This window comes from Hylobates moloch, unplaced genomic scaffold (assembly GCF_009828535.3).
Source record: "Hylobates moloch isolate HMO894 unplaced genomic scaffold, HMol_V3 SCAFFOLD_1, whole genome shotgun sequence".
Classification (NCBI taxonomy): domain Eukaryota; kingdom Metazoa; phylum Chordata; class Mammalia; order Primates; family Hylobatidae; genus Hylobates; species Hylobates moloch.
In genome coordinates this window covers 193,757,368-193,781,481 of record NW_026652276.1, presented here as the reverse complement: position 1 = coordinate 193,781,481, position 24,114 = coordinate 193,757,368, and the positions used below count along the sequence as shown (strand labels likewise).

The 24,114-nt window shown below is 38.3% G+C and overlaps 1 protein-coding gene across 2 annotated transcripts in view; it reads left to right on the top strand.

The window, feature by feature from the left end:
- The window catches only part of BMT2 (base methyltransferase of 25S rRNA 2 homolog), a 116,391-nt gene that overhangs the window by 27,021 nt on the left and 65,256 nt on the right, over positions 1–24,114 (top strand). For both annotated transcript variants that reach the window (XM_032761495.2, XM_058426102.1), the window contains one exon: positions 10,301–10,471. In XM_032761495.2, the coding sequence (XP_032617386.1) occupies positions 10,301–10,471 (171 nt within the window). The remainder of the gene's footprint in view (positions 1–10,300; positions 10,472–24,114) is intronic.

The following is a 24,114-nucleotide window of genomic DNA, read 5'->3' as shown; positions in this document are numbered from 1 at the left end:
AATGAATTTTCTTTCTGTTTATATGAGTTTATGATTGATTCTCTTGGGTTGTCAAGGTATATCTGTTATGTCATCTATAAATACACAAAGTTTTATTTCTTCCTGTCTTATTCATTTGACTAAATCTTTTTCTCTTGTCTATTACGTAGCTGTGCTTTATTCATTTTGCAGTCATGTACTTGGTGTATCTTCATTAAGTTGCAGGCTTTTTGGCTGATATATATATATATATGTATATTTCTAATATTAAGGAAGTGTTTACCAACTTGTATTTTATTGAGTGTTTATATTAGGAATGGGTTTGAATTTTGTTGAATGACCTTTCAACATCTATGGAGAAGAATAAATGTGTTTTCTTCTTAGATTTATGAATATAGTGAATTATATTAGTGGATTTTCTTATGCTGAACCATCCTTGCATTCCTGAAATACATATCACTTGGTCATATTTAATTCTGTTTGTTAAAATTTAATTTCATATTTTTATTCATATTTATAAGTGATATTGGTCTTTATTTTTGTAGTCTTTATGAGATCAGATAAGTTTCTTTGTAATTTTGCTCCCCGAAAATGAATTTGGAAAAATGTTTTTGTTTCTGTGGTTTGGAACAGTTTAAGTACTTTTGGGGTTGTCTCACATGTATCAGTGGAATTTTAATTTATAGAGGTGACTGAGGCAAAGCATGGAGTGATCAATGCTGTTGAAATAATTATTTATTACTTATATTTCCTGAGAGAAGGGGACATACCACACCATGCAGGGCTACAAAGGAAGCACCAGATTTTGTCAGGAGTCAGAAGCAGGAGCTAAAGGAAAGCCTAGACCAGTGCTGTTATTGACCTTTTTATGGAAAAGCCAAGGCAGGGCAGAGTAAACGGTTTAGGATTGGCTAGGTTGAATAATTTCAGTAGGCTTTGGGGACTAGAGGCTGTCTGTTGTTGTCTGGTGTATGGTCTTGAGTTGGTTTAGTAGTGGGGAATTATTGGTTTATGTGTAAAAGTTAGATAGTGGTTGTCTTGTATATGAGAAATGTTTTCCCAAGTAAGTTTACCGCCTTAAGGAATTAGCTGGTCCCGAGAGGGGCAGTCTCTCTCTGGATGTATAAGCACACCCTCCAACACCCCTCCCAAAATATCAAAATATGAAAGATAAAGTAAAAAATGTGATTAATACAGGGGTTATCTGGTGTTTGAAGGCTTATACTGGTGCTTTTTGGTAAGATTAACTCTGATAACTATTTCATCTTTGGATTTTTGTTTTGTTTAAACTTTTTATTTCTACTGAGTCAAGTTTAAGAAATTTTTCGATTCTATATATTTGGTATATTTTTCTAGAAAAAAGTTGCGCAAGTTTTTGTGTATTTGTTGGCACTCTTTCTTTTGCTTTATTTTCTAATCCTTTGAGTTCAATGTTTATTTCATTTAATTTTCTTCTTTTGTTTATATTGATATAAGCATTAAAGCATCTCAATTTTCATCAGATTGCTATTTTAGTTGCATTCCTTAGCTTCTGACTTGTAGTGCTTTCATTAATTTTTTTTAGATAGTCTGTGATTTTATTAGTGTTTGCCCTCTGACTCAAGTTATTTACTTTTTAAAAAAATAGCAGATAGAATGGATTTCTTGTTTTTTGGTTAATTATAGTTTTATTGCATTGCAATTGTATAATTTTGTCTGTATTTTTTCATTATGGTTTTTACTATGGTTTTCTTCATGACTTAATACACATATATGGTAATTTTTGTGACTATTCCATGTATAGTTAAAAAGAAGCTATTCTCTCTGAATGCAGAGTTCATCTTCTAGCAATAAGGTAAACTTTATTATGTTTTTTAGGGCTTCTATAACCTTTTCATTCTCTTAATTGAAAGTGGAGTGTTCCTTGTTGCTGGTGTTTGTCGGTTTCTCCATACATCTCATGGAATTTCTTCTTTGTAAAGATGGCTGCTATGATAAGTGATACATAACTATTTATAGTAGTTATATCTTCACTGGGAATTCAAGTGAATTGAATGCCTTTAGCATTTTAAAGTACCCGCTTTTTCTTTTTTAAGTGATTTAATGCTTTTTATTCCCTACTTCTTCACCAACATTTCTTAATCATCTCATAGATGAAGTTTATCTTCCAGTAGATTCTTTAAAAACAACTTGGAATTATGATGTTCTCTGAGTTCACCCATCTTACAAACTGGTTTTGTATAATTTTGTTACAAGATACGTAGTTTGGATGGATACAAAATCCTTGACTCACACTTCTTTCCTTCAGCTTCTGAAAAAATGTTACTGTACTTAGTCTTACTTTTGTATCTTTTTCCTCTTTCTCCTCTGGGTCCTTTTTCTCTCTTGCTCTCTGCTGAACCTTTTGAGAGTCAGTTACAGAAATTACCAGACTTATATTCCTGAATACTTCAATGTGTATCATGTAAGAACATTCTTCTACATAATCATAATACAACTATCACACTCCAGAAATTTAGCATTAATATGATGCTAACTAATAATGTAATCCATAATCAAATTTCCCCCCCGTTTTCACAATAGTGTCCTTTATACCTGTTTGTTTTTTTTTTTTTTTTCAATCCAGGATCCCATCAGGGATAACTCATTGCACTTAGTTGTGAAGCCTTTTTGGTCTTTAATCTAGAAAAATTCTTCATCATTTTTTTCTTTTCTTTTTTGTCTTTTTATGATACGACTTTTTTTTTTTTTTTTTTTTTTGAGACAGTTTTGCTGTTGTTGCCCAGGCTGGAGTGCAGTGATATGATCTTGGCTCACTGCAGCCTCCGCCTCCTGGGTTCAAGAAATTCTCCTGCCTCAGCCTCCCGAGTAGCTGGGATTACAGGCACCCGCCACCATACCTGGCTAATTTTTATATTTTAGAAGAGGCGGGGTTTTACTGTGTTGGTCAGGTGGGTCTTGAACTCCTGACCTCAGGTAATCTGCCTGCCTCGGCCTCCCAAAGTGCTGGGATTATAAGCATGAGCCACCATGCCCGGCCTATGCGGCCATTTTTTAAAAGTCAACATTTTGTAGATTGCCTCTCAATTTGGATATGTGTAGTTTATTTGTGATTAGATATAAGTTAAGTGTATCATTAGCAAGGGTTTTGCATAGGTGATGTGTGTCCCTCTCAGTGTAATTCATCAGGAGATACATGATATATTTATCCCAAGGTTGGTTTGTTTTTCTCTTTTAAGTAGACTTTATGTTTTAGAGCAGAGGGTTTACAACACAGTTGACCAGAAACCCACAATAAAATTGACCAGAAAGTACAGAAAGTTCCCATATACAACCCATTCCATCCCAAACATGCATAGCCTCCCCCACTATCAACATCCAGCACTAGAGTGGTACATTTGTTAGAGTTGTTAAACTTACACTGATAGATGATTATCACCCAAAGTCCATACATAGTTTACCATAGGGTTCATTCTTGATGTTGTACATTCTGTGGTTTTTGAAAAATGTATAATGACATGTATCCTCCATTATAGTATTATACAGAATAGTTTAACTGCCCTGAAAATCCTCTGTGCTGACCTTTTCACCCATCTGCAACCACCAACTTTTTTGGGGTTTTTTTGTTTTTTGTTTTTTGTTTTTGAGACGGAGTTTTGCTCTTGTTGCCCAGGCTGGAGCGCAATGCCGCGATCTCAGCTCACCACAACCTCTGTCCACTGCAACCTCCACCTCCCGGTTCAAGCAATTTTCCTGCCTCAGCCTCCCGAGTAGCTGGGATTACAGGCATGCGCCACCATGCCTGGCTAATTTTGTATTTTTAGTAGACACGGGTTTCTCCATGTTGGTCAGGCTGGTCTCAAACTCCTGACCTCAGGTGATCCACCCGCCTCGGCCTCCCGAAGTGCTGGGATTACAGGCATGAGCCACCATGCCCGGCCTGCAACCACCAACTTTTTTACTGACTTCATAGATTGCCTTTTCCAGAATGTCATATAGTTGGAATTATAAAGTTTGTAGCTTTTTCTGATTGGCTTCTTTTACTTAGTAATTAGCATTTAAGGTTCTTCTTTGTCTTTTTATGGCTTGATATCTCATTTCTTTATAGTGCTGAATAATACTCTGTTGTCTACATGTATCACAGTTTATCCATCCACCTATGGAAGGATATCTTGGTTGCTTCCAAGTTTTGATAATTATGAATAAAGCTGCTGTAAAAAGTGTAATATTTTGCATTCTCATCAGCACTTGATAAGCATTCTTGTTGCTTCCACTCTGTATATCTTCTTTGATGAGATGTCTGTTCAGGTCTTTTACCTGGTTTTTAAATTTATTTGCTTTCTTACAGAGTTTTAATAGTTCTTTCTATATTTTAGATAACAGTTCTTTATTGTATATGTCAGAAGTCCTCAACTTTTCTAGCACTAGGGACTGGTTTTGTGGAAGACAATTTTTCCATTGACTGGAATGGAAGCAGGTGGTTTCGGGGTGATTCAAGTGCATTACATTTATTGTGCACTTTATTTCTATTATTATTACATTGTAATATATAATGAAATAATTGTACAACTCATCATAATGTAGAATCAGTGAGAGCCCTGAGCTTGTTTTCCTGCAATTAGACGGCCCCATCTGGGGGTTATATGGGATACAGTGACAGATCATCAGGCTTTAGATTCTCATAAGGAGCGTGCAGCCTAGATCCCTCACAGGCACATTTCACAATAAGGGTTCCTGCTTCTATGAGAATCCAATGCCATCACTGATCTGACAGGGTGCAGAGCTTAGGCAGTAATGCGAGCGATGGGGAGCAGCTGTAAATACAGATGAAGCTTCACTCACTCACCTGCCACTTACCTCCTGCTGTGCAGCCCAGTTCCTAACAGGCCACGGACCAGTACTGGGGGTTGGGCACCCCTGATGTGTACGATTTGCAAATATTTTCTCAGTGTCTGTGGCTTCTCTTTTCATTCTCTTGAAAATGTCTTTCACAAAGCAAAAAAAATTGTAATTTAGTGACATTCAGCTTATCAATTTTTTCTTTTACAGATCATGCCTTTGGTGTCATGTCTAAAAAGTCATCACCATACCCAGTGCCATCTAGGTTTTCTCCTATGTTACCCTTTAGATAGTTTATAGTTTTGCATTTCACATTTATAATGCATTTCAAGGTAATTTTTGTCAAAGGTATAAGGTCTAGGTCTAGATTTACTTTTTTTCTATTTTGCATGTGGATGTCTAGTTCTAGCATGACTTGTTGAAAAAATTATCTTTTTTCTCCATCGTATTGCCTTTGCTCCTTTTTCAAAGATCTGTTGACTAGATTTTTGTGGGTATATTTTTGCACTCTCTATTGTGTTCCATTGATGTATTTGTCTTTTCTTTCACCATTACCACACTGTCTTGATTACTGTAGCTTTATAGTAAGTCTTGAAGTTGGTAGTGTTAGTCCTTCAGTTTGTTTTTCTCTGTCAATATTGTGTTGCCTATGTTAATTTTAGGTAGTACGGAATATTATTCACAACTTTACTGATTCATAAGGTATGCAGATATTTGGCCGAACATTGTTTCTGGGTGTGTCTGCGAGGGTGTGTCCAAATGAGATTGACATTTGAATCTGTAGACTGAGTAAAGCAGATTGCCCTCTCTATTGTGGGTGAGTAGGCCTCTTTTGAGGCTTTCCCTCTAGGTGGGACCTACACCATTGACACTTCTGGTTCTTAGGCATTTGAACTTAGACTACAACTTATAAAATGGTTCTCAAGCCTTTTTGGACTTGGACCAGAACTTATAAAATAGTTCTCAAGCCTTTGGACTTGGATTGGAGCTTTCCTGGTTTTACAACTTAGGCATAGCAGATTGTGGGACATTTCAATCTGCATAATCACATGAGCCAATTCCTTATTACAAATCTCTTTTTAGATATCTATTTATATGTATATATATATGTACAGATACAATAAATTTATCCTATTGGATTTTTTCCTCTGAATATATGAATAGTTTATGCACTACAATTACAGTATTAGAGTATTCTGAATTTAACTATGTACGTACCTTTACCAGTGAGTTTTATATTATACTTTCAGATGATTTCTTATTGTGTATTAGCATCCTTTTCTTTCAAGTTGAAAAATTCTCTTTAGCATTTCTGGTAAGGTAGGTCTAGTATGAAGTTCTTCATCTTTGTTTGTCTACATATTTCGCCTTTGCGTTTGAAGAATAGCTTTGCTGGGTACAGTATTCTCAGTTGAAAGTTGTTTCCCTTTTTTTTTTTTCCTTCAGCACATTGAATACGTCATCTCATTCCCTCTTGGCCTGTAAGGTTTCCACTGAGAAGTGTGCTGCCAGATGTATTGGAGTTCCTTCATTTGTTACCTGTTTATTTTCTCTTATTGCTTTTAGGATCCTTTCTTTGTCCTTAACCTGTAAGAGTTTGATTTTATGCCTTGAAGGTAGTCTTATTTGGGTTGAAGCTGCTTGGTGTTCTTTGATCTTATAACTGCATATTTGTATCTTTCTCTAGGTTTGTAAAACTGTTATTATTTCTTTGAATAAACTTTCTACCCCAGTCTCTGTCTGTACTTCCTCTTTAAGGCCAATAACTCTTAGATTTGTCCTTTTGAGGCTATTTTCCAGACTTATAAGCATACTTCATTTTTTTTTTACTCCTTTTTTCTTTTTCTCCCCTGATTCTATATTTTGAAATAGCCTGTCTTTAAGCTCACTAATTCTTTCTTCTGCTTGATCAATTCTGTTTAGATAGTAATACATATTTTTGTTCATTAATTGAATATTTCAGCTCCAGGATTTCTGTTGGATTCTTTAAATTATTTTAATCTCTTTGTTAAATTTCCCTGAAAGATTTATTAATTCCTTCTCTTTTTTTGAAGTTTGTTGAGATTCCTCAAAAAGCTATTTGGAATTCCCTGAGAAGTATATCTGTACTACTCCAGGATTGGTCACTGGTATCTTATTTAGTCTGTTTGGTGAGGTCATATTTTCCTGACTGTTCTTGTTGCTTGTGGATGTTTTTCAGTGTCTGGGCATAGAAGAGTTAGATATTTATTCCAGTCTTTGTAGTCTGGACTTGTTAGTATCCATCCTTTTTCAGAGGGCCTTCTAAGCATTCAGTTAAAGTATTATCTAAGCCTGTGGTCACTGTAACCATTTCAGCACTAGAGGGCACTCTAAGCCCAGGTACGCTGCAGCTTCTGTAGATTGCTGAATTCCCAGCCCTAATGGACTTGAAGATAAGGGAAGAGTTGCTGGGTTCCCAGGCAAAATCCCTCTTCTTTCCCCAAGTGGAATGAGTGTCTCTTTATGCTGTTCTGACCGGAGTTGGGGAAGAGGTGACACAGACACTCTTGTGGCCGCCACAGCTGGCCTCATGCTGGGTCATATTTGAACTGTCATTGATGTTTACTGAAGGTCCAAGGCCACTTTAGTCAGCAGGTGATGAATCCTGCAGGGACTTGGGTCCATCTTCCCAGAGCAGAGGATTCCCTTCTGTCCCAGGGTGGGTCTAGAAGTGCCATGTGGGAACAACAGCCTGGAATCAGGGGCTTTAGGATTCTGCCTGGTGCTTTGTTTTACTGTGGCTGGGCTGGTACCTGGGTTGCAAGGCAAAGTCTCCTATACTCTTCCTCTCCTTCCCCCAAGTAGAAGAAGTCTCTACACTACACTGCCTAGAATTGGGGGAGGGGTGATGCAGGCATTCCCATGGCCACCACAGCTGGTGTCACACTTGGTTGTACTACCCTGGGCCCACAGCCTCTGCTGAGACCAGCACAGCACTGGGGCTCACCCAAAGACTACAGTTGCCATGGTCTGGCTGCCACTGACATTTATTGGGAGCCCAAGGTCACTTTATGCAGCCAGTAGTGCAGACTAGGACTAAGATTCTTCCCACTAGGGCAGCAGACATCTTTCTGTCTGTTCAAGGATGGTCTAAATGCCCCCTGTGGGCACCAGTAGATTTCTGCCCAGTGCTGTGTTCCACTGTGACAGGGCAACGTGGAGTTCCAGTGCAAAGTCCCATAGTTATTTCACTCTCCCTCCCCAAAGCACAAAGATTATCTCTCTGGGGTGTACTGCCTGGGCTTGGGAGAGGGATGGTATAGACAGTTCAAGACTGTCCTTCTTACCCTCTTCAATGCATCTTTTCTTATTAGGCTAAAACCAGGTACTGTGATCTCTTAACTGACTTAGTTCTTATGAAGGTGCTTTTCTGTATGGATAGTTACTCAATTTGATATTCTTGCAGGTCTGGAGGGTGATTGCTGGAAGATTCTGTTTGGCCACCTTTTCATACATTTCTCTCTTTTATGCAGTCCTCATCTGCCAACTCAGTCTCAGATTTTTATTTTTTCAATAACAGGTAAAATGAAGTGTTATTTTTTATTTCCTTGTTATGCCATAGGTGTGAACGGTAAGTGCTTTTATTTGCTCTCTTTATTGATCTGTATTTTTTTGAGGGTATATGGGGATATTGGAATTTAGATGGTTGTCATTATTCTGTGAGAACCTAGAATTTTAGCCCTTTAAGTATTTTACTGCCTTAGTAGCTGTTAGGTTAGACCACATAAAATTGCAATTTTTGTAGCTCAAGAACTTTTGAATATCACCAGTTTTATATGGTTCTACCTGATAGAAACATAAGCAAGCTTTTTAGTATTAATTTCAAGTTGATAAAGTCTACATTTTTATCAACTTTACTGAGGTATAATTTATATACAATAAAATGCACCCATCTAGTGTACAGTTAGTGGATATTTACAATTGTTTACACTTATCTAACCACCACCACTATCGAGATATAGAACATTTTTCTCCAGAAAGCTCCCTTGTACCCCTTTGCACTCGTCCCCACACCCTACCCCAGGCAACCTCTAAACTGCTCTCTGTCATTGGATTAGATTTGTAAAGACCGCATTTTAAAATTGACCTGTGGATCTTGCGTGATTTGAAGCTTGCACACCTTGGCTCTCCTTCCTCTCTATATGTGCACTAGGCTCAGGGTTTTTTCATTTGAGAATAGGTCCACTCATCTTCTGCCCAGTACTTTAAACTTCATGTATCTTGAACTGAGGTACATCTCTGAAGACTCATTCTGCTTTTCTCTTTCATGTCTTTGCTTATGCTGTCCTTTTGCCTAGAAAGTTTCCACTCTACTTTACTTTTCTGGTTTATTCCTACTTATCTTTCTAAAATCCATGTATATTGCTGATTTTAGATTGGGTTAGGTACTTTATTTATAGAAATAACTATCTTTGTTTATCTGTTTATCAATCATGTTTTTTATTGTTATATATAATAATTATTTGTGTCCTTTACTGAGGTAACAGTAGTTTCTTGAGGGTAACAACTATGCCTTCTACAATTTGGCCATCATTATGCACCTCTACACATGATGCGTACTTCATAAATGTTTAATTCATGCTGAATAAGTTTCAACTTCTGCGTATAGAGTTAAAATTAAATCTACATAGTATAAGTTAAAGAAGTCTTACATAATAGGAACTAAGAAAAACTGAAGTTGAACTAACGGGATCCTGTAAGCATGAAGGAGAAATGGGCATAGTTCCCTTGGACCATAGTTGGACTTGCTGAAACCAGTTTTGCGTGAATTCTTTGCTCTTCAGTTCTTCTCTTGCCATATATTTTTGGGACTACACCAAGCAATGTCTGTGGAGAATGATAAAGTAGCTTTGTGTAAAGTGTGAGCTATATGTAGTAAATTAAGTGCAAATAAGAAAAATGAGCTCACTCGCTCGCTCTCTTTGTATATACAGATATATATACATATATATACACATATATATAAATACATACAAACACACACACACACACGCACACACACACACACACACACACACACACACACACACGCACTCACCCTAACTTTGTTATCATAAACCAAGAGGGACCTCAAGAACAGCTGTTGGGTTATCTGTCTGCTACTAGTAAAGCCAGCTCGAAATTAACTGTGACTACTATTCCTTCTGGATGTTGTCACTGCATAGTAGAGTTATGTAAGCTTTGCTGGAGGAAGTTTTAGTCAAGAGAGAAGTTCAGTAAAGTATATACAAACAAATCCGTAATCCTGAAAAAATGTATTTTTTATTTACTAAACATAATTTGTGATCATTCTTTATTGTATAGTAATTTTTAAAAATTTGAAAGTGCTACAGGGTGCTCAAATTTATCTCAGTTTGACATTTTCAAAGCAGAAATCTTAAATTTGAAAGTTTCCCATCTTGATTAATAAAAGCCAATTTTTTCCATCTTATTTTATAGTCATACACAGTATGTTAAAATACAACTTTATTTTTACTTGTAGTGTATGCAGAGAATATTTCCAAAATGGTGGGAAGAGAAAAGCACTTGAGAAAGATGAAAAAAGAGCTGTACTAGCCACTAAGACCACTCCAGCCTTAAATATGCATGAGTCTTCTAAACTTGAAGGTCATTTAACCAACCTCAGCTTTACAAACCCTGAATTTATAACTGAGTAAGTATACTTTTTCTACTTTGATTATCCTGGATAACTGTATTAATGTGAAATAATGCAGTGGTTCATACTAAACAGTGAGCAGTTTACTTGCTCCTCTAGTAGTTACATGATAGACTGAGAAAAGCAGATAGGTAATATTATTAGATTAAAAACTAGCAGAAAATTGTAAGAGCTATCTGGAAAACTAGTGGTTCTGTAGCATGTGTTGTTCTAACTGAAAATGAGAAAGAATAGTTCATTAAATACGATTATATAATTATACATTATGTTACATAATTATATATATTACATATATGTTATGGCTATATGTGTATATATAACATAATTGTTATATAATAGTATATATAATGTACAATGTAATATATAATTATATAACAATATGTAATTCTTATATAATTATGAAAACAAAGAATCAAAACAGCAAAATACAATTAAACCGTTTAAAGTGGCTATCCACTAAGAATTTACAAATAAGGAAAAATAATGGAAGGTTATTAATAGAACCAATTGCCATTATTTTATTGTTGGTAAGAAAATCCGCCTGCTAGTCAGATTATATGCATATAGGCACAAATTTTATAAGTACATGACTGTTATAATCCAATTAATTATTAGTAGAGGCATACCTCATTTATTGTGCTTTGCTTTATTGTACTTTGCAGATACTACATTTTTTACAAATTGAAGGTTTGTGGCAACCCTGAGTCAAGCAAGTCTATTGGCACCATTTTCCCAATAGCATGTACTCAATGTGGCTCTGTGATATGATTTAATTGTGTCCCCACCCAAATCTCATCTTGAGTTGTAGCTCCAATAATTCTCATGTGTTGTAGAAAGGACCCGGTGGGAAATAATTGAATCATGGGGGCGGTTTCCCCTGTACTGTTCTCGTGGTAGTGAGTAAGTCTCACGAGATCCGATGGTTTTATAAGGAGTTTCCGCTTTAGCTTGGCTCTCATTCTCTCTTGCCTGCCACCATGTAAGATACGCCTTTCACCTTCCACCATGATTGTGAGGCCTCCCCAGCAACACGGAGCTGTGAGTCCATTAAACCTCTTTTTCTTTATAAATTACCCAGGCTCAGGGATGTCTTTATCAGCAGCATGAAAACACACTAATACACTGTCACATTTTAGTAATTCTCACAATATTTCAAACTTTTTCATTATTATGATGATCTGTGATCAGTGATCTTTGATGTTACTATTAAGATTGTTTAGGGATACCATAGAAGACAGTGAACTTATTATCAATCATATAAGAGAGTGAACTTATTCAATAAATGTCATGTATATTCTAACTGCTCCATGGATCCACTGTCCCAGTCTCTCTCCCCTCTCCTCTCTCCCCACTCTTCCCTCTCCCCCTCCCCCTCTTCTCTCTCTCTTCCCCCTCACCCCCAGGCCTCTCTATTCCATAAGACACTAGGGAAATTTGGCCAGTTAATAAACCTACCATGGCCTTTAAGTATTCGAGTAAAAAGAGGCACATCTCTGACTCTAAATCAAAAGCTAGAAGTGATTAAACTTAGTGAGGTAGGCATGTCAAAAGCTGATATAGGCTGAAAGCTAGGCCTTTCCTACCAAAGAGTTAACCAAGTTGTGAATTCAAAGGAAAAGTCATTTATTTTATTTTATTTTATTTTTGAGACGGAGTCTCGCTCTGTCGCCCAGGCTGGAGTGCAGTGGCACGATCTCGGCTCGCTGCAAGCTCCGCCTCCCAGGTTCACACCATTCTCCTGCCTCAGCCTCCCGAGTAACTGGGACTACAGGTGCATGCCATCGTGCCAAGCCAATTTTTGTGTTTTTAGTAGAGACGGGGTTTCACCATGTTAGCCAGGATGGTCTGGATCTCTTGACCTCGTGATCCACCTACCTCGGCCTCCCAAAGTGAAGGAAAAGTTATTTTTAAAATTGAAAGTGCTATTCAGTGAACACAGAAATGAGAAGAAAGTAAAACAACTTTATTGCGGATGTGGAGAAAGTTTGAGTGGTCTGAATACAAGATGAAACCAACCACAGCATTCCCTTAAGCCAATACCTAATCCAGAGCAAGGGTCTAACTCTCTTCAATTCTTTGAAGGCTAAGAGAGGTGAGGAAGCTTCAGAAGAAAGTTTGAAGCTTAACAGAGGTTGGTTCATGAGGTCTAAGAAACCATCTCCATGACATAAAGTGCAAGGTGAAGCAGCAAGTGATGATTTAGAAGCTGCAGCAAGTTATCCAGAAGACCTACCAAAGACCATTCATGAAGGTGGCTACAGTAAACAACTGATGTTTAATGTATATTTAAAAACCTTCTATTGGAAGAAGAAGATGCCTTTTAGGAGTTTCTTGGCTAGAGATCGAAGTCAATACCGGGCTTCAGAGCTTCAGAGGAAAGGCAGCCTCTCTTGTTAGGGGCTAATGCAGCTGGTGACTTTACGTTGAAGCCAGTGTTCATTTACCATTTGAAAATCCTAGGGCCCTTAAGAATGATGCTGAATCTACTCTGCTTGTGCTCTGTAAATGGAACAAAGCCTAGATGACAGCACATCTGTTTAAAGAGTAGTTTACAGAATATTTAAAGCCTACTGTTGAGACCTGCTGCTCAGAAAAAAATATTCCTTTCAAAATATTACTGCCTGTTGATAATGTACCAGGTCACCCAAGAGCTCTGATAGATATGTACGAGGAGATGAATGTTGTTTTCATGCCTGCTAATACAACGTCCATTCTGCAGCCCATGGATCAAGGAGTAATTTAGACTTTTGGGTCTTATTATTATTTTGGAGACAGGGGTCTCACTCTGTTGCTCAGGCTGGAGTGGAGTGGCATGATCACAGCTCACAGGAGCCTTGACCTCCTGGGCTCAAGTGACCCTCCCACCTCAGCCTCCCCAGTAGCTGGCACGACAAGCATGCACACCATGCCCAGCTAACTTTTTATCTTTTGTAGAGATAGAATCTCCTGATGTCGCCCAGGCAGGTCTCAAATTTCTGGGCTCAAGCAGTCCTCCCGTTTCAGCCTCCAGAAGTGCTAGGATTACAGGCATGAGTCACTGAGCCTGGCTCAAGTTATGTTATTTAAAAAATACATTTTGTAAGGCTGTAGTTGTCATGGCGATTTCTCTGATGGATCTGGGGAAAGTCCATTAAAACCTTCTGGAAAGGACTCACCATTCTAGATGCCATTAAGAACATTAGTGATTCATGGGAGCAGGTCAGAATATTAACATGGATATGAGTTTGGAAGGAGTTTATTCCAAGCCTCGTGGATTAAATAACTGCAGATGTGGTGGGAAAAAAAAGTAGTAGAAGTGGAGCCTGAAGATGGGACTGAATTGCTGCAATTTCATGATAAAACTTGAATGGACGAGAAGTTGTTTCTTATGGATGAGCAAAGGAAGTTGTCTTTTTGAGATGGCATCTACTGGTGAAGATGCTGTGAACATTGTTAGAATGACAAAGGATTTAGAATATTATATAAAACAGTTGATAAAGCAGTGGTTGGGTTTGAGAGGACTGACCAATTTTAAAAGAAATTCTGTGAGTAAAATGCTGTCAAGCAGCATCACATGCTAATGCTGTCAAGCAGCATCACATGCTGATGCTGCAGAGAAATCATTCATGATAGGTACAGTCAATGTATGTGGCAAACTTTAGTGTTGTCTTATTTTTAGAAATTCTGATAGCACTCCAGCTTTCAGCAACCATTATGCTGATCAGTCAGCAGCCATGAGTATCAAGGCAAAGCTTCCACCAGTAAAAAGATTACAACTTGCTGGAGGCTCAAATGATCACTAGCATTTTTTAGCCATAAAGTATTTTAAAATTAAGATCTGTACATTGTTTTTTAGACAATGCTATTGCACACTTAATAGTCTATGGTGTAGTGGAACATAACTTATATGCACTGGAAAACCAAAAAAATTTTGTAACTTGCTTTATTGCAGTAGTCTGGAACCAAAGCTGTAGTATCTCTGAGGTATTTCGCTGTAATATTAAAATTGTTCCTATACCCTTTTACCGTGTTGGTTTGTGGTATCAAGTGTATTTTGTTAATTACTTGAAAATGCTAAACTTGAATGCTTTTAGAAATATTCTTGATAGACACAGAAAATAATTATGAAAGTAAGATACCCTTAAGCAGTTCCAAAACTATAGATAACAACGAGCATTACTTTTGGTTACTTTGATTTTTAAATCATGTTGAAAATATTACCTAGTTTTAAGCAATTACATTTAAAAATCAAAATATCTTTGATTACTTCAGTAGGGAAGCATAAGGCATCTTTACCTTTATTCAGAGGTTACTACAGAGCTTGTAATGCATAATGACTTACTAAACATCCTTTAACTCATGTTATGGACATTCTTAAATATTAATATTTTAAGTGTTGGCCAGTTAAAGAAATTATATAGTTATACTTCTGTCAAACACAGATATGTATGGAAAATATCCGCTTTAGATTCCTATATATTTCTTTTTTATAGCTCTGTTATATTGTTGAGATTCCCTTATTTATTGAGTCATTGTTACTGCATTTTCCTTTGATTCTTTAAGCATGATTTCCTTAAATTTGTTGAATATTTTTATGTCTGGGCACATTGGCTCATGCCTGTAATCCCAGCACTTTGGGAGGCCAAGGCAGGTGGATTGCTTGAGTCCAGGAGTTCAGGACCAGCCTGGACAACATGACGAAACCTGTCTCTACAAAAAAATAACAAAAAAGCCAGGTGTGGTGGCATGTGCCTGTGGTCCCAGCTACTCGGGATGCTAAGGCGAAAGGATCACTTGAGCCTGGGAGGTGGAGGTTGCAGTGAGTAGAGATCACACCACTCACTGTACTCCAGCCTGAGTGACAGAGTGAGACCCTGTCTTAAAAAAAAAAGTATACATATATGTATATGTGTATACTTTTTTATTTTTATAATATATATGTATTTTGTAATCACTGCCTTAAAGTTTTTGTCTGTTTAATCTAACATTTGGGCTCACTCAAGAGTCCATTTACTACTTTTTTTCCCCTGAGTATGGACTGTGCTTTTCTGGGTTTTTTTGCATGTCTCATAATTTTTGGTTAAAAAGTATAGAAACTGTCATGGATTTTTTCCCCTACAAGGGTTAGTAGTAGTGGTTGTTTCTCAGTAATTTGCTTAGACTTAATCTGTGGAATCTGTCTCCCTTATTATGCTTAGTTTTTTTTCAGAGGTGGAGGGGGTTGTTATTTTTTATTGTTTAGGCTGATTTCCTAGAGGTTGCACCAGTATCTGCATAATTTAGTAGCCAAACAATGATAGGTCAGAGGTTGCGTTCAAACACCTCAGTCAGTAAGGCTTCCACCCTCTTCCAGTAGAGTGTGTCTTGATTGGGGAGTTCATTAAACATTTAGGCGCTTTTCAAATCTGCCTCACCTTTCACTTTCTTCTAGGCCCTCTTGAGTTTTCTCTGCATATTCACACAGCCTCCCCATCAGCCATGGCTTTGTGGAGAGCTTATCTAACTCCTCTATACCTATCTCATTTCCAGGATCTTTGTTAAATTTCTGACTAGTCCTCCATTCTGCAGCTCAACCCAACCACAACTACAGCCTGAGACTAGCATAGCTGCTGACTTTCCATGCTTGTTTCTTCCAAGTTTGCTGCTTTTACTAACACTGCTCTGTGTAGGTTTTTTACCCTTTGCCCCAAATCAAGTTAGCCGCCTCTAGCAGTGAAGCTGCTATTTTTTTAACGAGTCCTGTCCTGGAGGAAGTTTCATACCAGCTAAGCAGGGGTTGGGGGTGGTGAGAGCAGCTCCAGGCAAAGATAGGACAGATCCTCACTGTTCCTAAACTAGATTCACCTGGTTTTTATGAATAAACACTTTTCATCTTATTTGCCTTTATTTGAGCCCTAAAGTAGTTGTTTTTGATGATCTTATCCAGTTTTATAGTTGTTTCTTGAATCGTAGAAGGGATTAACTTAGTATTGAAATTTAGCATTAAAATGATTTAGCCCTGGATGGCTTGGTTTAGAGTTTGTTCATTCTAAAAACTCTGAACTCCTTAATATAGCATCAGTCCCCATTGTGTGTGGGTGTATTCTCATTCTTCCTTCTCCTCCCACTATTCTTGCAGCCTGTATTCTGGTCACATGGACCTATTTTAAATTCCTCTAGTGTGGTACGTGCTTGTTCTCACTTTCTGGCAATTGCAAATGGGATACATTCTAATTCTGATAAACTATTGCTGTATTTTATATTAGACTGTATTTGAAGCATGTTCTCTTCCAGAACTTTCTCAGAACTTCCCAAAAGAATTGATACTCTTTGATACCAGTATTGAACTTTCTTTATAACTCTGTTGTGGTATTTATATTGTGTTAAAATTCACTGTTGAACATTTTTCTAACTACAAATGAAATTGAGGTATGAAAAATTTGCCATAGAACAGATATTATAGACATAGAAAAAAGATCACTCAATCCTGGTTACATTCAGGTACATTTCTTTCTAGTCTTTTTACTAGGCATTGTTATTTACACAAAAGAGGCTATGTTGCATAAAGCATTTTGTAAACTTCTCTTCCCATGCCACTAGAATGCTGTTTTGCATAATATTTCATCATGAAAATCTACCACCGTTTGTGTCTAAATATAAAATGATCCAAAATACCAAAAAATACTCCAATTTCCCAAAGAGAAATCTTTCTCTCTCTCAAACATACATACCTCACATACCACTTTTAAATATTTAGATGAAATAAAGGTCAGATATTTACTGGTTTAGTCACAGATACATATAGGAAGATGTGTATCCTTTACTATCAAAAACTATTCAACTTTTTAGTTTAGATAGCAAGTTCAGATATCAAGAGTTATCTTTTTCTCAGGCTTATCTACAAATATCTTTCAAGTCATTTGATAACTGGGTTCAGATAGCAAGGGTTCACATAGTAAAGATATATTTTTTTGCACTTAGATTTCATGCATAGCCAATTTTTGTTACTACTAGAGTCACCTTTAAGTCATCTATATCTCAGAATTTAGATATGGCACTTTTTGAATATGTGTATAACATGATTACTGGAAATTTTATCCCAAACCCCAATTACCCATTCCCCTAACACTAGGAAAGCTGTGTGTCTACCTCTCCTTCATTGTGTACACATATATTTGTAATTATCACACAATACTTTGCTGACTTTTTAAAAACATTTATAATTTTTCAAAATATTCACCAAGTATGCTACCATATTTGGCCATAAAACACCTCTTAACCAATTTAAAAAGATAGATCATTATACAGAGTATGCCTTCTCTCACACTACAACAGAATTAAACTAGAAATCAGTAACAGAGAACTGAAGAGTCCCAAAATATTTGTAGATCTAACATCACACCTCTAAATAGCACAAGGGTCAGATAAGTCTCAAAAGAATTAGAAAATGTTTTTGAACTAACTGAAAATGAAAATACACCTCATCAAATTTGTAGTATGTTCTGACAGCAGTACTTAGAGGGAAATATGTAGCATTGAATGCACATGTTAGAAAAGAAGGTGTAAAATCAATAATATAAGCATCTATCTTTGGAAACTAGAAAAGTAAGAGCAAATTAAATCTAAATAAGCAGAAGAAAAGAAAAATTAGAACAGAAATTAATGAAATTGAAAACAGGAAAACAATAGAGAAAATCAGTGAAACCAAAAGGTTTCATTTGAAAAGATCAACAAAATTAATAGACCTGTAGCCAAGCTAACCAACAAAAAAAAGAGATAAGATACAAATTACTGATACCAAAAATGAAAGAGAGCCCATCATTACTGATTCCATCAATAGTAAAAGAATAAAAAGGAGTATTATGAACAATTCTACGACTACATATTTGATAACTTGGATGAAATAGACTGGTTCCTTGAAAGATACAATCTACTAAAACTCAGACAAGGAGATATAGATAATATGAAAAGCCTATATCTATTACAGAAATTGAAGAAATAATTAACTTCCTTTTAAAACAGGAAGCACCAGGCCCAGATGGTTTCACTGGTGAAATATACCAAACATTTAAGGAAGGAAGAATACCAGTTCTCTACAATCTGTTCCTGAAAACAGAATCAGAGGGAACACTTTCTAACTGATTCTGTGAGGCCAGGAGAATGAAGTTTAAGGCACTGAACCAGTTTTCCCATTTCCAAATGTGAATTAACATTTTCTTGTTCCTGACTGATTGTATAAACATGATTATTAGGTAATGACTGAATCTGTATTGGGGGTTAGGTTACACTTTGGTTGCTGGTGATGGAAACAAACCTAAGGCCAGTAGGAAATTGAAGAATTTATCTAGTTGCCTGATGATATGGCTGTTTAATACGATCTTTTTAAAAACAAATAATATGATCTTATATTTTTTATTTATTTATATTTTTTGAGATGGAGTCTTGCTCTGTAGCCCAGGCTGGAGTATAGTGGCACATTCTAGGCTTACTGCAACCTCTGCCTCCCAGGTCCTGGTTCAAGCAATTCTTCTGCCTCAGCCTCCCAAGTAGCTGGGATTACAGGCACATGCCACCATGCCCAGCTAATTTTTTGTATTTTTAGTAGAGATGGGGTTTCACCATGTTGGCCCAGGCTGGTCTTGAACTCCTAACCTCGTGATCTGCCTTCCTCGGCCTCCAAAGTGCTGGGATTACAGGAATGAGCCACTGCGCCCAGCCCAGTATGATCTTTTAAAGAAAACATCCAATAATTGCCATTGGAAAGCTGTACTTCAATGTATAATTACCAAATTGGTAGTAAATTTATTTGCCTCTGTGCGGAGGCAGGGAGATATGGTGGAACCAAGTTTATCAAGTGATTTCTTACCAGGTAAGTAACCAAGCTACACTGTGTGAAGTCCTTTCAGGCCAGTGTTAGTTTTCCCCAAAATAGTCTTTATTGTTCAAAGTAAAAAAATTGAGAGGGCCGAATAGCAAAGAGACTTTGTAGGGCTCAAACATAAGCTGATGTTCTCTTTTTTGAAGGACAGTATGGTAGAAAGAATCTTGCTTTATATGAATTGTTCTTTCATTGGACATTTAGGTTGTTTCCTTTCTCACAGCTGTCTTATTTCAGCAATAAATCTTTGTGCTTGAGTTTTCATGTCTTTGGGATGGATTCCCAGAAGTGGAGTTTTAGGTTGAAGAGTATAAATGGGCTCTTGTACATGTTACTGAATTCCTTTCCACAAAGATAATACTAATTCCATTATCTCCAGCAGTATAAATGCCCATTTTGCCAAAACTCACTAGTATTTTCATTTTTTCACTCTTTATTAACATGATGGAATAAAATGGCATCCCATCTGATATGGTTTGGCTGTGACCTCACCCAAATGTCATCTTGAATTGTAGTTCCCATAATCCCCACATGTCATAGGAGGGACCTGGTGGGAGGTAATTGAATCATGGGGGTGATTACCCCCATGCCGTTGTTCTCATGATACCGAGTGAGTTTTCACAAGATCTCATAGTTTTATAAGGGGCGTTTCCCCCTTTTGCTCAACACTTCTCCTTGCTGCCACCAGGTGAGGGAGGACATGTTTGCTTTCCCTTCCACCATGATTGTAAGTTTCCTGAGGCTTTCCAAGCCATGCTGAACTGTGAGTCAATTAAACCTCTTTCGTTTATAAGTTACCCAGTCTCGGGTATGTCTTTATTAGTAGTATGATAACGGACTAATATAGTAAATTGGTACCACAGAAAGTGGGGTGTTGTTATAAAGATACCTAAAAATGTGGAAGCAACTTTGGAACTGGGTAACAGGCAGATGTTGGAACAGTTTGGAGGTCTCAGAAGAAGACAGTAAAATGTGGGAATGCTTGGAACTTCCAAGAGACTTGGAGGGCTCAGAAGATAGGAAGATGTGGGAAAGTTTGGAACTTCCTAGAGACTTGTCAAATGGTTTTGACCAAAATGCTGGTGGTGATATGGACAATGAAGTCCAGGCTGAGGCTGAGGTGGTCTCAGATGGAGATGGGGAACTTGTTGGGAACTGGAGTAAGGGTCAGTCATCCTATGCAAAGAGACTGGCAGCATTTTGCTCCTGCCCCAGAGATCTGTGGAACTTTGAACTTGAGAGAGATGATTTAAGGTACTGGTGGAAGAAATTTCTAAGTGGCAAAGTGCTCAAGAGGAAGCAGAGCATAAAAGTTTGGAAAATTTGCAGCCTGGTGATGTGATAGAAAAGAAAAACCCATTTTCTGGGGAGAAATTCAAGCTGGCTACAGAAATTTGGATAGGTAACGAGGAGCCAAATGTGAATCACAAAGACAGTGGAGAAAATGCCTCCAGGGCACATCAGAGACCTTCACAGCAGCCCCTCTCATCACAGGCCTAGAAGCCTAGGAGGGAAAAATGGTTTCATGGGCTGATCCCAGGGCCCCCCTGCCCTGTGCAGCCTTGAGACATGGTGCCCTGTGTCCCAGCTGCTTCAGCTCCAGCTGTGGCTAAAAGGGGCCAAGGTACAGCTCAGTCCATTGCTTCAGAGGGTGCAAGTCCCAAGACTTGAAGGCTTCCACATGGTGTTGAGCCTGTGGGTGCATACAAAGTATGTGAATAAAAGAATTGAGGTTTGGGAACCTCTGCCTAGATTTCAGAGGACGTATGAAACATCTGAATGTCCAGGCAGAAGTTTGCTGCAGGGGTGGAACCCTCATGGAGAACCTCTGCTAGGGCAGTGTGGAAGGGAAATGTGGTCTTGGAACCCCCACACAGAGTCCCTACTGGGGCACTGCCTAGCAAAGTTGTAGGAAGAGAGCCACCATCCTCCAGATCTTAGAATTGTTACATCCACCAGCAGCTTGCATTGTGCACCTGGAAAAGCCACAGACACTCAACACCAGCCTGTGAAAGCAGCCAGGAGAGGGGCTGTACCCTGCAAAGCCACAGGGGTGGAGCTGCCCAAGGCCATGGGAGGCCACCTCTTGCATCAGCATGACCTGGATGTGAGACATGGAGTCCAAGGAGATCATTTTGGAACTTGGAGGTTTAATGACTGCCCTGTTGGATTTTGGACTTATATGGAACCTGTAGCCCCTTTGTTTTGGCCAATTTCTCCCATTTGGAATGGGTATATTTACCCAGTACCTGTACCCCCATTGTATCTAGGAAGTAACTAACTTGCTTTTAATTTTACAGGCTTGTAGGCAGAAGGGACTTGCCTTGTCTCAGATGAGACTTTGGACTTGGACTTTTGGGTTAATAACAGAATGAGTTAAGACTTCAAGGAACTGTAGGGAAGGCATGATGCTGTCTTGAAATGTGAGGACATGACATTTGGGAGAGGCTGGGGTAAAATGATGTGGTCTGGCATTGTCCCCCACCCAAATCTCATCTTGAATTCTAGTTCTCATAATCCCCACGTGTTGTGGGAAGGACCTGGTGGAAGGTAATTGAATAATGGGGCATTTACCCCCATGCTGCTGTTCTCAGGATAGTGAGTGAGTTCTCACAAGATCTGATGATTTTATTAATGGGCTTATAAAACTCCTTGCTCTGCACTTCTCCTTGCTGCCACCATGTGAAGAAGGACGTATTTGCTTCTCCTTCTGCCGTGATTGTGTTTCCTGAGGCCTCCCCAGCCATGCTGAATTGTGAGTCAATTAAACCTATTTCCTTTATAAATTGACTCATCTCGGGTATGTCTTTATTAGCAGCATGAGAAGACTAATACACCATTGTATTAGTGTGCATTTATAATAGATACATAAAATACAACAAGGAAAAGCAAATTTGTAAAATAGAAGGAAAATAGTGGAAAATCAGGAAAGTAAAATGCATTCTGCGAAATTCTAGTACTTGCCATGGCAGAAGTATGGCATGCATGTCATCATCATACTTTCCAAAATCTATGATAAACATAGGTAATTTATCATAGGATCATTCCTACAGAGCCTGGACTTCGCCTCAGAATGCTTTACGCACAGCACTCTAAGAAGCACTGCCAGTAGTCAGTTTGAGAAAAGAAACTCATCCTCATCTGCCATTTATGTCAATTACCCTTGCTATAAATAGGAATACAGTTTTGACTTTAAGCTTCTTGGCAACTAAGACATAGCTGTGAATAGGATCATTTCTTTATTTCCTTTTTTGCTGTTGTTTTTTTAGAATTATCTGTTTTGGGATATTAAGTATTTACCAATTTGAGTTCTTTAGTACTCAAGATATACTTGATATATGTAGTTATTGAAGGAGAGGCTTTAACACATGCTTCTCAGGTGAAAGAATGGAAGAGACAGACAAAAGGAAAGAAGGATGGAAAGGATGGAAGGGCATATTTAGAATAGCAGGGTCATGTTTTTATAACAATCTACTTGAGATTGTTAACTGGAAAAAAGGAAGAGGGGAAGGAGTAGTGGCAATCAGCCAAAGGAAAGAGTACAAAACATACTAGATGGTCACTGCCAATCCAAGAGTCTTACTATAGGCCTTATCTCCATTCTGCCTTAAGATATAAAATATTGGACATATTCTTAAAAGATTTGTGACAAAGAGTAATATAACGCATGACAGAAAATTATCTAATAAAAAGGACTGAATTAGATATTAATGCTTTTTTTGCTAGTTCAGTTTATAACAGTTTAAATGTGATTTTTTAATATCATCTTTAATGTTCTCTGGTTTAGGAGTTTTTTTTTAAGTTAGCAGTTCATTTCTGTTCAGTTTTCACGTTCTTTTTATTTTCTTGGACTTTTTAATATTGGAGGTGATCCTAGTGAGCAAAAGATGTTACAGTAGTAAAGGAGGAAGTTAAATTTTTTGTTGTTGTTGGTTGGTTGGTTGGTTGGTTGTTGTTTAAGATGGAGTCTTGCTCTTTTGCCAGGCTGGAGTGCAGTGGCGTGATCTCGGCTCATTGCAACCTCTGACTCCTTGATTCAGGCAATTCTCCTGCCTCAGCCGCCTGAGTAGCTGGGATTACAGGCAAATGCCACCACGCCCAGCTCATTTTTTTATATTTAGTAGAGATGGGGTTTCACCATGTTGGCCAAGATGGTCTCGATCTCCTGACCTCATGATCCTCCTGCCTCGGCCTCCCAAAGTGCTGGGATTACAGGCGTGAGCCACCCCACCTGGCAGTTAAATGTCTTTTTAACATAATGTCTTTGGATCCTTAGGGTGTCATTTTTCCAGCCAGAAATTCCTATGGCTGGTTGTGCCTTTGCCCAAGTTTTGCTTGAGCCCACTGGGCTCATTCTGCCGACTCAGCCTGGCAGGTTGTTATCAGCTTGTGCTACCAGCCCAGATCCCATGCCTGCCAAGGGCAAGCCAGGTGCAGAGTGGCAAGGGGTGCATGAGTGAGCATGGGGTCCGGCCACTGCACACAGCCAGGCGTGCCAGCTGCTGTGGCAGGCAGGCAGCTCCAGACAAGCCTGCTGCTGGATCCAGTGTACCACAAGCAGCTTCCGCAGTGGGCATCCACGTCTGAACAAGGGGAATGCAGTGGTGCCTGGAAGCATGGCGACACCAGAAACCACAGAGCCCCGAAGAGGGTTTCACAGCCTTGGCTCGGGGAGCCAATTGGTCTGGGCTTCCCAAAGGGCCGCAGCTCTTCTCTCCTTCTTGTTGCCTGCAATGTGTCAAGTGGGGTAGGGGGCCATTTCAGCCCCGTGTTTTGTTACAGCTCTTTCAGTCCTGTCATTGGG